Source organism: Micropterus dolomieu, linkage group LG18, assembly GCF_021292245.1.
Source record: "Micropterus dolomieu isolate WLL.071019.BEF.003 ecotype Adirondacks linkage group LG18, ASM2129224v1, whole genome shotgun sequence".
Classification (NCBI taxonomy): Eukaryota; Metazoa; Chordata; class Actinopteri; order Centrarchiformes; family Centrarchidae; genus Micropterus; species Micropterus dolomieu.
The window spans coordinates 8,495,426-8,513,774 of record NC_060167.1 but is presented as its reverse complement, the minus strand read 5'-3'; the positions used below and the strand labels follow the sequence as shown (position 1 = coordinate 8,513,774).

General features: G+C 38.8%; 1 protein-coding gene across 1 annotated transcript; it reads right to left on the bottom strand.

Annotated features, from left to right (window-relative positions):
• Nucleotides 1-2,264: 2,264 nt before the first annotated feature.
• lmcd1 (LIM and cysteine-rich domains 1) lies at nt 2,265-18,032 on the bottom strand. Its single transcript, XM_046029058.1, has 8 exons — nt 17,602-18,032; nt 17,249-17,436; nt 11,106-11,191; nt 9,721-9,976; nt 7,055-7,204; nt 6,502-6,741; nt 5,565-5,783; nt 2,265-5,062 (listed from the first exon to the last, which is right to left on the bottom strand). Exons 2-8 carry the CDS (start codon nt 17,273-17,275, stop codon nt 4,952-4,954), a joined length of 1,089 nt encoding a protein of 362 aa, XP_045885014.1. The 5' UTR covers nt 17,276-17,436; nt 17,602-18,032; the 3' UTR covers nt 2,265-4,951.
• Nucleotides 18,033-18,349: the final 317 nt, after the last annotated feature.

The window sequence follows — 18,349 nt, the reverse complement described above, 5'->3', positions numbered from 1 at the left end:
CGCTATTTCCAAATTAGACACTGCGCAAAATCCTTGTTTCCTACTTTTCCCTCCTCACCCCCAAGTCAACTATGGGATGCTTTTCTCTCTTCTGACCCTGTTCTAATCTGTACACAAAACAAGTATGGCTGCCATTTTGTTGATTTATTGAAACATACAAAATAATGTTTGAAACAATATTTTTCTTCTATTACTGTGGTTCTCATTGTACTGAAGTGTTTTTTCTCCAATACTGAAAAAAAAGAAATAAGAATTAGATGCCCTAAAAACATTTTTTCTCAATTAGCTTGTTACTCTGAGTGATGTGATCTTCTGCCAAAGTTGAAATAGATTTGATTAATTCAAGTGAGATTTTTCTGGATTTTTTGTTTTGACTGTGTTTTTCTTACCGGTTTTGAAGTGGGCGGGGAGCTTTTGACTGTTTTGTCCCCCCAAACTAAAACTTTAAAGCAGCTATAGTAATTATTTTTATAATATTAATGTATTGTGACATTGTGAAAACAATGTGAAAGAAGTCACTTGGCTTTATGGAATTTTATTGTGAGTTTCAGCTCATATTTGTCTGTCTGGCCCACAACTTTAATGTTTTAGTTCTCATTACATCATTTTCAGCAGCAGCAGTCTTCAGAGAGAAAACCCACTGTACACTATCTGTTCAGCAGCAAACAGCAGACAGAGAAGCTGGTGAATGTAGTGGAGTATTTAGTAGCTAAAGAGACAGATTTATCTCAAGTGTTGGTGAAGAACAAAACAGAGCTAAAAGTAAAGTAAATAATCGACTTACACTCATCAGGTAACACAAAAACCTCTCCAAAAGAATGATACTGTTGCTCCATAACTGCTGGATGTGTAAATAAGCAACCTTTTGCTAACATGTGCTTTATTAACTTAAAAGGTGATGATATGTCAGTATATAGTGGCCAAAATCAGTTAATGCATAATTTAATTGTTGCCTATTTAATCATAAATAATCAATGTTACGGGGAAATACTTCAGATATGAAACAAGGTTTTCTCAATATGTGGGTTAAAACTCTTTGATGGGTACAGGTATCTGAGCATTTGTCAGTTTCATACTTTTTGTGACTTTGCTTTTTATATTGTTATATTTGACCTGTATTGTGCAACAGTTGACGCTGTATTTTTATTTTGTTTTACTTTTCTTGTGTATGTAATTACGTGCATTTACCTCATTGGGGGGTCACAGAGGAAAAACACGTGTTTTAGCTCTGGTTTGGTCTCCACTGATTTCTGAGATGGATATTTGGCTCTTTTTAAGCCAGTTTAGCTAAAACACTTTGGATGTACAACTTTTATCATTTTAACCATGAAAAAAATTATGTACAATGGGCCTCAGCATCTTGGGATTATCCTTGGGTGGAATCAGAGGATGTGCTGAATTAGTCATACACATCCTCTGTAAACGCCCCCTGATCACGCTGGGTTCTATTAAAGGCCACAAAACTCTGCAAACCAATTAGATTTGTCTCAGTTTGGGACTAAAAATATCCTTTTCTGGTATTTCTTTCATGGTTCAGGAAGCGGCTGTCAGACGGTCAGCTGGGTGATGCAACTGCCCAGGAACGCTGAGAAACCGCAGGAATACTTCACATTCCTGCTGGGAGTAGGTCAGTGCACACACACACACACACACACACACACACACACAGATAAATCCTCGTTATGAAACTAATTCCTAGTTTTCCTGACTTAAAATCAGAGCTGTGCTTTAAAACGTTTTGCTTTTATTCATGATTCAGTGAAAGCTGATCTGAAACTGGATCACCTGATTTTTCTCAGAAACCTGCAGTTGTGACATTTAATGACCTTAATCTTTGGCCAAATATTTAATGATAATTTAGTTTCCTTAAGGTGTCTGAACTTTCTGCAACTAGTAAAATTAAAAACACTTTCTTTTGTCATTACAATGACATTAAAGGACTCATACGACGAGTTAGTTCTCTAAACAGTTAAAGCATATCTATATTTGTGCAGCTCCAACATTCACATTTTTATTCAGTCATACATTCAACACTTGTGCACACAAGAAATAGTATATTTAAAAAAAAAATCAAATGTAATTGCGAGACTGTAACTGTTGAAAATAAAAATAATTTTGCTGATTATGTTTGTTTTGTTCGATATATCGGCAAAACACCCTCACTGTAAAGTCGAAGTACACAATGATAATGGTGTGATGATTACTGAAGATATATTTAAAGACATTTCTCTCCAAAAAGTAAATAAAATAAACAACAGGAAGACTAATCAGAAGTAACTTTTATTCCAACCAATCAGCTGTCAAAACCAGTCAGCAGAAACATCTCTTTACTCTTTACTTTCTCTGACGAAAGCACTGATGCAAAAACAAATGCCAAAACATGACAAACAACCATAACCTGGAGTGGGATTATCATTAAACCCTGCAGGTGATTAAATCACCACGTTACAACCTTTCATGTATATAAAAAAACACCATCACTGCTGATTTAAACAGTAAAATATAACTTGGGCTGCCTTCACTTTTCACTGTAATTCAGTAATTAGTGTTGTCGGATGTATCCCACAATGCAATAGAAAAGCACTTCAAAGCACTAAATACCGTCTGTGCGTTCACTCACTTAGTGTCACTACTGTGTACTGACAGATAGTATTTAACTGGGAATTCCTTTTTGTGAATTGTGAATGATGAAAAGCATCAAACCTTTTAATTTAAAACATGTTTTTCATACTGACGAACTGCCAGTTTGTGCTCTTTAAAAAAAAACGTTGGCACATTATAACAAATCCTTCATTCACAGACTTTTAGAAATCTTCATCTTATCATCATGATTAATATCTCATCTTGTTGTGTTCATTTCAAACATGTATTATTTCAGTATTGACAGAGCTGTGGGCTAACCTAACATTTTCCCTTCACTTCCAGTTTTTGTGCTAAGCTAAAGGCTAAACGGACTCCTCCCTACGTTCACAGGGTGCTATGTCAAAGGTTTCAATGAGTTTAACATAGGCTGTAAGCTGTAGTTGGGTAATTTCAACATACTGACCCAGGGAATCATACCTTGAACCTTTGCTAAAAACACAACACCCTTTCAAATATCTCCTTAATGTGTCATATTAGGAGGATATTGAACTGGGAATATAGAGACGCTCCTGGCTAAACACATACTGGAGATACACAAAGATAGAAACTACTTTCACTATTCAATTTGATATTGCTATATTCTTCAGTATCATTTTGTCTGTCACAGATAACACTTGTATCAACAGTATTGTTGTCTATATGCTACATATTTGCCTAATCACGTCAAATATTACCCTGGTTTCTAAACAAAAGCATTTTGCTACAGTAAAAACAATTAATTCAAAAAGTAACTGAAGGATAAAAAAAAAAACAAATATTAGCTGATTTAATGTAACTTGATCCTACTGACTGATTTTATTTCTGTTTCTATTCTGTTCTGGCTAACTTATTTTTAGGGGTTTTAGCACATTGCAAAACTTTGCAGCCAGAAAACGTTTCCTTTTGGTTGACACATGGGAGTGTGTTTGTTAATTGTTAGCAAAATACAAAACTAATATAACGTAAAGCAAACATAAAGCATACAGCGGCAGAGACCCATATTCATGAAAGAGGTTACATGCAAAATGCATATGCAGTTTGACTGAAATGGGTTGAAAGGAGTTGAAATCTACTGTAGAGAAAACACAAAACAATCCAGCAGAGTCCTATTAATTACTAATTAGTTATCCTTTTCCAGCCTTCTATCTGTCCAGTTCTCTGAGGTTTTGTTAACAAGTATATCTGCACAGATTTTACACCTCATGTTAGAAATTAATTAATTTTCATACATATTTAGCTAAGTCTTCCAAGATAAGTTGATTTGTACTAAAAATATGTTGACATATTCTCACTACACTAGCACATCATTTCACTTGTTCTAATAATAAAATTAAAAACTCTTTTGGGTTTTTAATTACAATTTAATTCCATGATCCAGACTGTTGTTAAGTTATGTAAATTAGAATTTAAATTGAAGAGAGCTCCAAATACATTATACAGAATTGATGATAAAGAGAACATTCAAGTGACTCAGCACTTCCCAAAAATAGAGAAAGTCTTAGTTACGATGTGCAGGACAAAATAAATCCTGAGGAGAAAGTGAAAGTAAATCTGTCTCCGTGCTCAGGAAAACTGAGACAACTGAGTGTACTGCCTCTGCTGATAAGGACTGTGTGATGTGATTGAAAACACTTGGACCAACTAGTAAGTGGAACTTGAGTTGAAATGTTTTTGTCACATTTATTTGTCAGTGTCTTTGTCCATTTATTTTTTTTTTTAATGTATGTTTACTTATATATTTATTTCTCCTTTAACATGACTAATATGTCTTATTTATTCATTTGTTGCCTAAACTGTCAGGTACGGTCCTCCCGTGCTGTAAGTTGCTGTTTGTGTCTGAACCATCTGGCTCCAGTCACTGTCAGGACTAAGTGCTAATAAATCAACTAAATGTATCTTTAAGTATTTTAAACACATTTGTATCAACTAAATATTTCCTTAAGTACTTGAAACACCAGTAGACTCAAGTGAACAAGTCTCTGAGTGCTTCAGTGTCAGATAGATGTCTTAAGTATTTTAAACATCAATATATCAGCTGGAACTTATTTCTTTGTAGGTCTTTTGAATACTAAATATCAACTAAACACTTAAAGCTCTACTTAATCTGTGTTATTTATCCGGTAATTATTTGTTTTCTTTCATATAAAACTAGCTAATTATCGGCCAATGTTAGATTTTTTTGTATATTTTTTTGTCTTGTCTGACATTTATTTTTCAATATTGCTTCACTGCCTCTTAGGCACCTTGTCATTCATGTTTTCGAGCAGTGCTAAAGCTTCTTAATACTGAACAAGATACCTTGTTGAATACTATATTGTGTGTGAGCGTCTCAGTGCTGACAGGGTGTGTCCAGGTTTTGCCCGCACTTCCAGCAACAGTAATGATGATGATGCCATGTCCGTCCATCTTTTGCCTTGTGAAAAGACTTGCAGAAGATCAACTAAGGAAGCAGAACAGGATGTGGGGCAAAGAGGAGGTAAGAGAAGAGATAATTAAATAAACAGTGAAAAACAATCACTTCACAGTCATTTAACTGATAATATTTGTAGGACTCAGGTATAATACAGTACGCTGTCGGTTAGCATTATGGCATGTAAACCCTATTTTCACTCTATACTAAGAGTCTAAACCTACGCTGTGAGGCTGAACTTAAGCACAGTGGAGCTTTGAGCTAAATGTTAACATGCTGATGTTTAGAAGCTATTATGGTTACCATGTACACCATGTTAGTTTAGCTTGTTAGCATGCTAATATTTGCTAATTAGCAGTAAACACTACATACAGCTGAGGCTGATGGGACTGTCATTAGTTTTACAGGTATTTAGTCATAAACTAAAGTGATTAGGATTCATCCTCTGGGGAACAATGTCTCTGCAAACACATCACTACCTCTGTGTGATATTAATCATGTCTGCAGAAAGTCTACTGTGACATCGTCTCACCTCATCACAGCCTGAGCATCGTGGCCAGACCGTCTGACAGTAGTGTCTTCCACAGAGCAGCTTCTGATTGGACCAGAAGTAGACCAGGTCCACCAATTCCTGGCCACACTCTGAGCATACGAAACAGGTGGGATGCCACAGGGCGCTATGGTAGCCTGCACGTTCAGCATAAACAGCTGGAACATCCCTTGCAACTTCCCCTTTACAACCAGTACACCGCTACGAGACAGAGAGATGACAGAATGGGAAAGTGAAGGAAGGTAGTGTGCAAAACTACTGGAACAAACTTCTCGTCTAAAATGGGTGGGCTCAGAAACATTACAGTGAGGCATTTTGGGGAAACTTTCAGAGTTACACAATCTGCTCACCCATGCAACATTTTGTGACCAAAAGCGGGAAAGTTTGGTGGCGTTGGTAATCTATTTGAGGTAACATGAAGTGGTTAAAATCCTTTAGGAGTGCAACTGAAAAACTCCACTTTATGAATACATAACAAATTTCGCTATTGGTTTTACTGCAACCAGATCAGTGCACTCACCCCACACCATCTGATCAGGTGGTAGTATTTCCTCTAAGAAGGAGCAAGCCTGCTGTCCTGTCCACACTTAAGTGGTCAGTAATTTGTTCAGGCCTATTAACAGTGATAATTTAGGTGTCTGGAATCCACGAAAGATGCAGTTGTAAATTCAACTAAACACTCCCAAAAGTGGGTATAAATTGGGCAGAGGGATTTAAGGTCTGTTTGGCAGTGCGACAGGACCGAGGGGGCAACCTACTATACTGTATAACTGGACTAGAATTACTGGGCTAGAAATGTGCTGAAGTTTCCTATCTGTCTGGTGCTTCGTGAAAGCAAAAGTGGCAAAAGTTTCTTGAGGTTGCAACCGAAATTGCCAGGATTTAAACTTCCAAGATGTCAGATGCCTTATTTACTTACATATTCAGTCACATTGCTGTCATTTGTTCCATTAGTGGAACCAGCAGCGGCGGTGGAGCTGCAATTGGTGGAGCTGTGGTTGTGATCCTTCTTGTCGATGTTGCTGCGGTCCTTGGCTTCCTTCGCTCTCCTCTGAATAGCTGCTTCCCTCAGAGCTCCACCCTCACCAGGTAAGGCCACCTCCCCGACTCCCAGCACCTCCTGTTTGTAGTGCTTCACAAACAGCAGCATGGAGGTGATCTGCAAGAGGACATAGGAGAAGTAAGAGTTCAGAGTAAACTTGTAATAAGAAAACATTGTTTAAGTAGACTTTTCCACCATGTGCAAGAAATTTTTAAGCAGTAAAAAACGTGTGAAAAAAGTGACATTGGTTTGCTAACATATAGCTGACGTAATTTTAGCTTGGTAACTAACAATTATTTGATTATTAGCAAAGCAGGTCTGTAATGTGGGGAATGAAGTGAAACAGATTTGTACCACATGAATACAATTTGTACATAATTAGTGAGCAAACAAGCTAGTTTTAGCATGTTGCCTTTGTTGTTGCCTGTACCTCCTCCTCATTGGCCAGGCTCTGACACTTCATAGGGTCTTGATCGTAGACAGGGAGCTGACAGAAGAGCTGCCTGCGTCGCTCCAATGCTCCGTCTGTCCCCGAGACAGGACGTTTTCTCTCCGGGATCAGCTCCATGTACTGCATGGCCTGAGAGGGATCAAGGGCATTTGAGTTCTGGTTACGTTTACAATAATTTAATATTAATTAAAATGTTTCATTGGTTTTGTTGAGATGTGAACCATCTAATTGAAATTCACTGACAAAACTGAGTGCTTCCATCAATCATTCACATTTATCAGGCTGCAGATTCACCACGATGGGAGGCTGTTTGGTCATTATGAGTCAGTTCTACGCCTGTCAACCTGCATCATCTACACGAAAGTAAAGTAGCAGTTCAGACCTGCAGGTGTACTGTAGACATGTTGATGTCACTGGCTTCAGACAGAATAATAAAACAGCTGCGGCAGTTTTAACACGTAATGCAATAGGTGGTGCAGGTTGTACTTAGCATTGGAACCAGATGAATCTGTGAGCTCACGCTTTATTTGCTCTGCCAAATGTGTCTGGCCTTCGTCCCATTTGGACAGATTTCCACTTGTCCTGGATCTGATCGGGCCAATTACAACAGTTTATCTAATATGGGGCGTTTGATACGATGACTGTACAGAGGAGCACAACCTCATTGGCCTTTGAGGCATTTTTGGAAAGAACCAATATGGCTGCTGCTGCTAATGTGGAACTGTTTCTGTTGAATCTGCTATACGCAAATGCAAGTTAGACTGACGATGTCAGGGTAGGTTGTACTGGAATTGCAGGTCAGAAACTGAGGAAACTAATCGACTATTTTACTTGATTTTTTTAGCTATAGGCTTGGTTTAAGGTGCTTTTTAGTTTTAGTCACTGGTGGCAGAAGTATTCAGAACTTATGCTTAAATAAAAGTAGTAATAAAACAATGTGCAGAAACATTATCAGCAGCATTTAAAAAGTTGCATTTATTAAGTGTTAGTTAAGTTGACTTTTGTAACCTGTTGTCATTTATACTACTATCTATACTACTAATGTCTACACCATGTCTTTTGTGTTCTCTATGAGAAATATACAGTAAGTCACAGGGAGAAATCAGAAAGATCAAGATCAAGAAAGACTGAAAAAAGCTACAAAAACCCAAACAGATTTAATTTGAAATAAATAAATTCTGTTCGGTCTGTTTATCATCTGCCTTTATATTTCCGTGATATTGCGGATCAATTGAAAAAACAAAGTCTTTCTTTTCATTTTGGCGCTTCGCTGGAATCTCTCACCATCACTTGAGCTTGTTGATCGCACTCTCTAAAATAAATACATCTGGAAACACTGGTCTCACATTGCAGTGTGGATGGGCTTTCTCAAAAACATACACAAGACACATGATTGCTTGGCCGGATGACATAATTCAGTTTAGAAGAGAAATCCGATGTCCTCATCACACTATCCAGCTGTTGTCAGTAACACATCTGTGTGTTGTCAGATGAGTAAGATAATGACTAACAGTCTAGAGCTGCATTAGCAGACTTAAAATGCAGCAGTGTTTATTTCACAGCAGAATAGTGAAGTCAGTTTTATTTATTTAGCCCAATATCACAAATCTGCCTAAAGGGGCTTTGCTGTCTGTACAGCATATAACACCCTCTATCCTTAGACGCTATGAAAGTGTTGGATGAAACAAACAACATGCTGAAGATTTTTGGAGACAGATCTGGACAGCAGTCCCACTGTTGGATCTGGATTTGTCTCTACAAGCTCAACCACAGAAATTCCCCCCGCAACTGCCCCACTGCGCTACAGTGCTCAATAATCACTGTCATCCTTATAATTATAGGCTGTGAAACCTGAAACATACTTGAGTCTGTTTTTAATGGAATCCAGACGGTCTAAACTGTTTGACACACAGAGAGGGCTGCAGAAACTAAACTAAATAAACTGAGTAAAGTGGTTAACATTTAGGATGTGTATAACATTTAGTCTTTCATGCTGATCATATAATCTATATTTGCAGTGATCATACTTTAGGCATGTACACTTTATAGTGGTAATAATGTGAGCCAAAACAACAAACTCACTTTGTTTGTGTTTGACCATAAGTTTTGCTTTGTACATGTAGGTATATAACAGTATTTGTGTGTAATGGGGATAAAACTAGTGGGACAAAAAGCCCATAAAGCACCCACTCCTCCTCCTTCAGAAAGTAACAACAAAATGTTTAAACACATATGTTATGTTTAGAATGGCAGGATGTGATGGTACAATGGCGTTCCTGTTGTCGATGGACAATATTGTTATGCTTTTTCAAATGCTTCCTTACATCTGATGCGTAGCTGTTTCTTAAAGTAACTGTGTAAGTAACACATATACAGGTTTGGGTTGTAATTTAAATATTTACCTGTATTTTTACTGACAAATCAAAGGTTTAGATCACATGCTTAAATTGTGGGTTTGATTAAAACCTGATTTTTTGTGTGATTGCTGTGTAAATTTTTGGTAAAGCTCTTTGTGACAGTCATCGTATCCTCAGATCTCAGCAACAAAGCTGGTGAGTAAAATGTGACTTTACAAGCTGACACAGACCAACACACTGCAGCTTCATACGAACAACCAACCTCCTGTACTTCACACTGATCCTCACCAGTGTCTGGTTGAGGCCGGCCGGCGCCCAGTCATATGTCGTGGTGTTGAAGGTCGGGTCCTTGCGTGACACCACCGGATTGGTCACGATCATACGGTTCCTCTTGTATGTGCGAAGGCCACCGCCTCCTTTAACCTTCGCTGTCAAATGGGAGCAGGATGAGTCTGTGAGCAGGCGTCCCATGCGCTGGTCATCTTCGACGTCACTTCCTGGAGTGTGGTCGACTGTGCTGCAGCCGCAGGCAATACAGGCTTTCCTGCACAGCAGACAGGTCAAGAGGTCAATGGGAGAGCGATAAGACATCAAACAAATGTGTCACATGATCAGCCTGTAGAGAATTGTCTGTCTAATTGGGCTACTTTAATTTAATTGGGTGGGTAAAAATTATTTTGGGAAGTGTATGATCATTTCGGATACTTTTTGTACCATTTTGGGTGCTTCCCCCAACAAAATGTATGATATTAACAAGACTCACCTCAAAACCAAATGACATTTCAATTAATTACAACTACATTTAACTTGTTTTCTCTTCAGTGTTGTGTCAGCATAGAAACACAGAAATCTCCTAAACAATTTAACAGTAATTTGGGTTTTAATGGTATGGCCATTAGTTTAAATTATTTACATCTTTGTTTCTGAGTAATCGTGTTTTTTTCCGGTCCGTTTGATGGACGGCTCTACATTCTTCAATGCCCATGAGGCTCAGCTGTTGTTGCTATGAAGAAGAAGCCACACAGATGTGTAAATCAGAGCTGCTAAAATATACTCCCTTTTATACTCCCAACTCTATTAAACAATACACAGTTACAGCATCTACTTTATTGTGTATCACAGACCAAAGCAAACAACAGGGATTTTTATTCAACAATTTTATTCTACAATAAGAGTAGATGTGAAATGGCTATAGCTAAAACTATAGCTTGGGCTTTTTTGGACCCAATCGTGTGACCTCCCCCTCAGAGGTCAAAACTCTTGAAACACAACCAACTCCTTAGAATTTCTGCTGTAGCGACAAGGACATGCTCCCTTACTGGCTTGAAAACGAATGATAAAGATAACAACCTCTTTTTAAAGCAAGAACATAAACGAATTCAAAAGGTCCTTGCTCCAAGTTTATTTCTTCCATGTAGTTTGCAAGCTTGTTGATGTTTAACATCGTCGACTCACATCTCATCTTTGGTCAAAACCTTCGTCCAATTGGCTAAAATATGCAAAACCGCTAACATGTTCTTTTTAAGAGCAGATAATTATAGAGAGAGAGAGAGCAGCGGAGAAACCACAAGCATTTAGTTTCTTCTCTTCATTCCTTTCATAGCTTTTCTTATCGTTTAATTTTTCGGCAGAGAGAAATAATATATATTTTTTAAAACAGGGAAAGGTTGTACCTCCAAGAATGTGGCTGGAATCCAGAGCAGCTCTCCTCACATACGAGACACACCGCTGCACCTCCTGCACTCTGCTTTACAGACATCTGAGAGGAGAAAAAAATACAAACACAGTAATGTTCTATATTCAAATTATTTACATAACTCTGATCCTGTGAGGTACAGTCCTTTTTAGTTTCTACATTATAAGCCACCTAATAGTGAGAGCGTCAAAGTTCAGAGGTCACAAGAGCCGAACAAGAGCTAGTATAGAAAGAAAAAACAGATAAAAATGTAAAATACGACGGTATGTCAAAATTATGAAACACTAGGTTATTGTTAGGGAGATGAACATTTTTACTTTTTAAGTCTGGTGATATTCTCTATTTTTCTTACTGTGTAGTAAGTGTGTATATTCAGAGCCTAATATATTTTTATCCCTCTGTGCCATGGAGCAAAAACACAGCCGTGAGCCACACTGATGCACTGGGTAACATGTTCCTTCATCTCCATGAACACACAAACTGCAGTGCTGCAGTGCTCGTGTGTTAGTAAATTATCATGACTTTTAAAAAATTAAACACTATATTTACATTTCTAAATATGTCTTTGGTTGGATTCAATGGACTTGGGGCTGATATTGTAAGGAAATCAGAAAGTTAGTCCTGACTACCACATTGTTGATTTTGGTCTTTTCTTGGAATTTGATGACCATAAGAAAGTGTAGGATAACACCGGCCTTTTCCCCTCTTCAATAACTATTTGTTGAATGAAATGAAGTACAATCCTCTGAACAAAATGCCAGGGGGGGAGTAAACGAGATGTTCCAAGCTCGGAACTAGCTCAGCTGGCTAGCAGTAACTCGCCAGCTAAAGTAGTTCACCAACAAGTAATGCCTGTTTCTACAAGTTTCTAGAACCAAAGATTTTGCAAAGATGTGCAGATTAATTTAGATGTGCCATTTTCTGGCCTTGTTTCTTCACTGACACACACCTGAGGCTGTCTCTGTTCTTTATACCAATGTGGACTATGTGGAAAGATTGTACTTGCATTATAGAAGACATTTTAAAGGGAGTTTTTTAAACATAAAAGTTAGTAAAGCTGATTAAAACATGAACCAAACACTCATATTAAAAGTTCATGCTTGACTTTGATATAGCAGTTTTAAAAAATAATCTTAATTTAATGTCCACTAGCAGTCTTTCTCTGTATCTTTTAACTTCCTCTGCTGATGCAAGTGAAAGCTCTGGAAAAAGCCTGATAAGGTTTTATTGTAACAAAGCTGGTGTGTGGACCTCGAGTTGATGTTTTGAACTTTTCTCAGTGAGTGTTGGAGGAAGAGAAGGGCGTGAACACCACACACACACACACACACACACGCAGGGCGGATGATCTCATTGGTCCACCCAATTACATCATCTGATACAGTCTTATCTGTATACCCAACACTCAATTTTTCATCTCCTCCTCTTCAGCTATACAAACTATAAGTCTTCTCTATCTGTTTGAACTGTCCCCTCTGTTTCTCTTCCTTTCCTCACTGTGCCTCAGCTTTATTTTTATAATACAATGAACAAATAATAGTTGTTAGTTGTTGAACTTGAACAAACTTTCTTCAATTTTCTTTCACATCCTTTACTCAGTGTTCTCTAACAGCTTTATTTTTATAATACAATGAACAAATAATAGTTGTTAGTTGTTGAACTTGAACAAACATTATTAAAGTTTAAAAAAAATCTTAACTCAAGGTCTGCTTTTTTCCTGAGCTTTCACCCACATCCATCGGTCTTGATCAGCATGTCGAGTTTGCTTGAATGTCATCTCGTAATACACGGCCAACTGTTGTCATGTGACCACAGTTCCATACTAATGTCAACTGAGCTAACTCTATGCACTTATGAAGAAGGTAAGATTTGGTTGAAATCTCAGGTGGAAAATAATTTTTTTTGTTAAAAATTATTTTCAAGGTCAAGAGCAGGAAACAACACTCAGAGATGACTGACTGTTTTTAAAGCCTTTGGCAGGAAACCTGATGACTGTTCTGCTAAAACAACCTGCTGCTATTTGTCTTACAGAGAGATGGACTGTCCACCTGTCCATCTGTCAACTGGTATTAACAGGCCCATCTCTCCTCAGGGAGACATTCATACACATAATATACTGTATATATTTAGAGAGACACAAGCTCTTCCAAAATGATGAACTGGCTGCAGGGATTTTCTCCCATCCAGCCTCAAGAGCATTAATGAGCTCCAACACTGTTGTGCGTTATGAGGTCTGGCTCACCGTCTGCGTTCCAGTTTATCCCAAAGGTGTTGGATGGGGAAGGTTGAGGCTCTGTGCAGCAAACTGAGAAACAACATTTATTTATGGACCTGGTTGGAGCATGGGGGTATTGTTATGTAGGAACAAGAAAGGTTTGACATTTAGGGAAACCTCCTTATTTGTTATTAGTCTCCGCCTGTTCCATGGCAATGGCTAGAAACTGGGAGTCAGTTTCACTATTCATCATGGGACATGGGACACTAAAAACAGTCAACGGGAGCAGGTGGGACGGGAATCATAGGTCAGTTTTTTTAAATATAAATATACAGTTCTAATATGAATAAAAGCTTTTTTTCATGGGAGTGGGACGGGACAGGAGTGAAGATCATCGTCTAGTCATTGCCAAGAAAAAGTGTGAAACATAACCCTCATAAAACTTTGTACGGATTAAAAACAAAAGATATTACTTGTTAAGCATAAGATATACTCGAAGGCAGATTTGTTACAGTTGGACAGAGCGAGTCTAGCTATTTCCCCCTGTTTCCAGTCTTTGTGCTAAGCTAAGTTAGCTGGCTGTAGCTTTTTTACTGCACAAACATGAGAGTGGCATCAAACTTCTCATTTAACTTTGAGGAAGAAAGCAAATAAGCACATTTCCCAAAATGTCTAACTGTTCCTTCATTGGGGACCCAAACTAGGAAAAACAGACCCAGATCAAAGGTACACTGACGTTTGTGGAGAGGGGTGTCAAGCAGTCGTTAGCAGTGAGAGAGGACAGATGAGTGTGTTTAGAGGTGTGAAGAGAGAGAGGCGGAGTGTGTGTTGTCAGTGACAGTGAAGAGACTGTTGATCGGCCCGTGTTGAAAAGGTCACAAGCGATGACAGCTGAACCGGAAACAGCTGAAGAAGAACAAGACTTCATTACATCCCTCTGGAATACGTTGACTGACAGTGTGTGTTCAGCTTTATGTTACTGAGCTGACACCAGTTAACAGTAACCAGGACCGGTTACATTATGGATGTTATGATGTAATGATTAAGACCAAAACTAGCTTTAAAGGAACATTCACACTAATACTCTGCTGCTGGTGATGAGCTCCTTCTTCCTGTAGTAAAGGCAGGCAGTAATCACCCAATGATCCAATTTGTCTATAGTGTGTTTAAAGGTGCTCTTACCAGTAAGTATACTCACTGTGACTCTGGTGGTAGTGAGTCACAGGAAGAGAAGATGTGGCTCAAAAGTTCCTCCAAAGAAGAAATAAACCTATTACTCAGCCTGCAACCAGTCATGACACAGCAGACATGATGCAGGTAATGTTGTGGTGAATGAGTCTGTGCAAAATCAACACCTTACACTGACCAACTTTTATGACGATTTTTTTTTGCTGCTCTATCAGGTCGCTAATCTGCAGCACTTGCAATATGCTGAATAACATTTTGTCCTTTTAACTGGCTTCTGAAAGCTGAAATTAACTATTAAACAATTTTAACGATTTCAGATCAGCACAAATATGTACTCTGTGTTGCTCCTCTGTTATCAGGTGATCACTGACAATTGGTCTGATGGAGGTATCTTAATCACAAACACTGAACAGCACAGAATGAATCATTCCTCTGAATAAGAGCGTCTGTTACTACATATGAGCCAAAGTAGAAATGCATTTTTTCAGAAAGAGGAAAACGTGCAGCAGCTCTATATTTAGGAGTCAGATAAGGCGAGTATGTCGTAGGTGGTTCAAACTTGGCTGAGTAATTCTAAACATGTTGGCTATGTGAAGGGGAAACTGCAGGAAACGCTGTGAGATAAGATGGAGGTCAAAGAGTCGACCTGCTGCAGTTAACCTGGCATCCTGGATATTTCCTGTTGTTCTCCACAACTGAGCTGGCACTTACAAGAGACTGTACCTTGTTATTATTCACTATTCAAAAGTGTAAAGAAATGGCATGTCAGGAAGACAAGGACAGTTTGATTGGATGGGAGAGAACTGATAGTTTGGTGTTTCTTTTTATTTTCTTCACATATTAAAATAGATTTTTCAACTTTATCTAGTCTTAGATAAAGTCTTGGTTAATTTTTGTTTTGTATTTTGGTTACAGAGATACCTCCAAACAATCCTGAATCCCATTGTGTGAGTGTATTTGTGTGTGTTGGGGGTTATTTCCATCCTGGTGATGGCAGCTATAAAGGCCGGCGGGGGGATCAAACCCGTGACAGGTGACACTGATCCGTCAGGTTATCTGCCTCAGACTGATGTGACCTCTGGATGGACAACCAGAGGATAAATTACGGGAGGGATCTGTGGGAGACAAACTGTATACGGCTGCCAGAACAGACCCAGCAGGGGGGATCAGGTCCTCGTGGTCATGGATTACCTTCACTGACTGAATTAGAAATCTCCAGCTGTTCGAAATTAAATGAATGTGAACAAGCTCAGGAGATTCATCAAAATATCTTTATGTAATGGCAGGTCATAGAATCAATAGGATCTATAAAACCTATAAAACCTTTTCTTCCTCAGTCCCGGTTTTGCTTTCTTCCTCTCTGTCCCTCCATTCAGTCGCCTCTCTCTTTCCCCCGTTACCTGCCTAGTTTTGAAACTTGCCTTATGTTTTTTTGACTTTCTGCCCCCGTGGAAGTGTTGCTTGTTTGTTCTCTGGTTTTGACCCCCACTTGCCTACTTGCCTAAACTTTCACTTTTAAATAAATAATTGAACTGGTCCTGACTGCCTGCTTCTCTCTGCATTTGGGTCTGATCCCTGTCGCCTGCATTCACTGTGATTGACAAACCTGTCATGTTGATAAGAGGTCAAGTGTTTAATAGGATTCCTCGTATGCTGCCATCACTTATTTGGCAGCTAAGACGCTCTGGACGGTAAACAGTTTCTTTTTGCCCATTTATTTGGATAAATCAATATAAATAATAATAATAATAATAAACGAATATAGTCTCATCAATTTTAACTAATTAATTTGGCTCCCAAGAAAATAATTTGGGTTCTTCACGATTTTGGTTGATCATATGGGAAAAGCAAGATTTTCAAAAACATTTTAAAATGTGTCAAAAAAAAATTTATTTGGCAGCTAAGTTGCACTTTTCTCACCGAATTCTTTGTCTCAAGACGAGTAAATGTAGTTGATCAGTTTCTGCCAAAGAGTTTATTTAGGAGTTTTGTCAGAGAAACCTTTTTTTGATATGTCTAAAAAAGTTTCTCTAAATTGAGAGCAACCCTATCACCACAGCTAAACAACCCTTGCACTGAGTGGAGTCATCGCCTCACGTTGTTTTAATAAAGAAGCAATAAGAGCATCCAGCACAGAACTCATGATTCAGTGTTAAACTATTATGGACAGATGCAATTAGATTGTAACTGTTTTCATTATTTAATCACATTTGTTTTTATAGATTGTTATATGTGTGTGAATCTTGAAATGTTTCTTTCCTCACATTGCTCCTTGAGAAACAATTAAAAATGAACTCCTAAGTCAAAATGTAATATAAATCATGATCAAATATTAAATTAACTGCATCTAGCAACCGTTTACCACAGCTTCTGTGTTTACTGAAAATGACGTTGGCAAGATAGATTCATCTTTAAATTTGTTATAGCAAAAGAAAACAAAATAACCACCCTGTCAAATAGAAATGAATTAACAAGAAGACAATGCCGACTGAACAATAAAGTGAAACAAAATAAATCGAATGGCAAAAAAATTCAAACTCAGTAAAGTCTCCTTATTCAAAGACAAGACTTTCTCCAGACTTCCATCAGCAGAAGAGGCTACATCACATCTATCTGACCTTCTGACCCTTGACCACCTCATTACTTTTGTTTTGTTTGTCTGAACGTATTTATGAACAAGAAGTTCAGATGTCTAGGTGTAAATGTGTCTGTCCTACCTTCTCCATGGCTGAGCTCACGTCCATGTTGTCCAACAAGTGTCAGTGGTTCGGCTCCTCAGCTCTGTCTGCCTCTGCTCTTCCAGAACAATGGGACTTTAAATTCCTCGCCTGTCGACCACACTTCCTCTCTGCCCGCCCACAGTCGCTCCTGCCGCCGCTCTGCACCACCGGCTCTCCACAGCCCACTGTAATTTAACCGTCTAGACTTTCATCTCATTCCTCCTGAGAAACATCAGCTTAATTCTTTACGTTTTCCCTTTTTTACTTTCAGGCTTCACTTTCAAACTTTTCTCTCTTTTTCTGTCTCTGTTCTTTCCCCCTTTTCTATTTACAGCAACAACAAAACTCACCTTTCTCCTCTTCAGCTGTGGACTCTTTTCTGTTGTATTTTTTCCCTCCACTCTTCTCTCCTGATTCGTCCTGTTGCCAGCTCTCCTTCTCCACCCTCTGCAACATGAACTCAACAGGTTTCTTCACCTCCTTTGCTCTAACACGCCCCTGAAGGGAAACTGAAGTCTTCACTTCACACTTTCTGCCCTATAGTGAAACAGCAGCTCCGTCATTCACCTCTGTTTGTCTTTCTGACTCCGCTGAGAATTCACCCTGTGTTGCTAAATATTACAGGTACCTCCTATGTTACAGTCTGGCAGTAATGAGGGAGATTTATGGTCTTAAAAACAGAAGCTGTACTGTTGCTAATGACTCCTGATTTCTGCTGCAGAACAGCAGATCAGAGTGTTTAGTCCTGGTCTTCAGCAGACTGGAGGACTACCTGGAGCGGTGAGGCCTGACTGGACTGTTTGTGTTTTTAATCTGAGACAAAGACAGAGAGGGCCCTTTGGGAATCCCTGCTCACACTCTGCCAGCCAATCAGAGTGAGCCTGAAAAACTCCTCGGCCAATAGGAATGTCAGGGATTCCTCCTCCTCCTCAGGCTCAGAAGATCAGACCACAGCTAGACCACAGAGCTGAGCAAGGCCAAACAGAGCCAGACTGGGCCAAATGGTGTGAAACAAAGCTAGCAGGACCAATGGTGCTGCGCAGAGCCAGGCAGGTATAAAAGAGGGATAAAGTGATCCAAGCCGAGCCATACAGAGCT

Excerpts from the sequence above, each read along its gene's own strand:
- lmcd1 (XM_046029058.1), bottom strand. The coding sequence starts at position 17,275 with ATGGACGTGAGCTCAGCCATGGAGAAG. Across the intron at positions 7,205-9,720 it reads CCGGCCTCAACCAGACACTG|GCCATGCAGTACATGGAGCT; the intron begins GTGAGGATCAGT and ends GATCCCTCTCAG. Across the intron at positions 6,742-7,054 it reads GCCTGGCCAATGAGGAGGAG|ATCACCTCCATGCTGCTGTT; the intron begins GTACAGGCAACA and ends GTCCTCTTGCAG.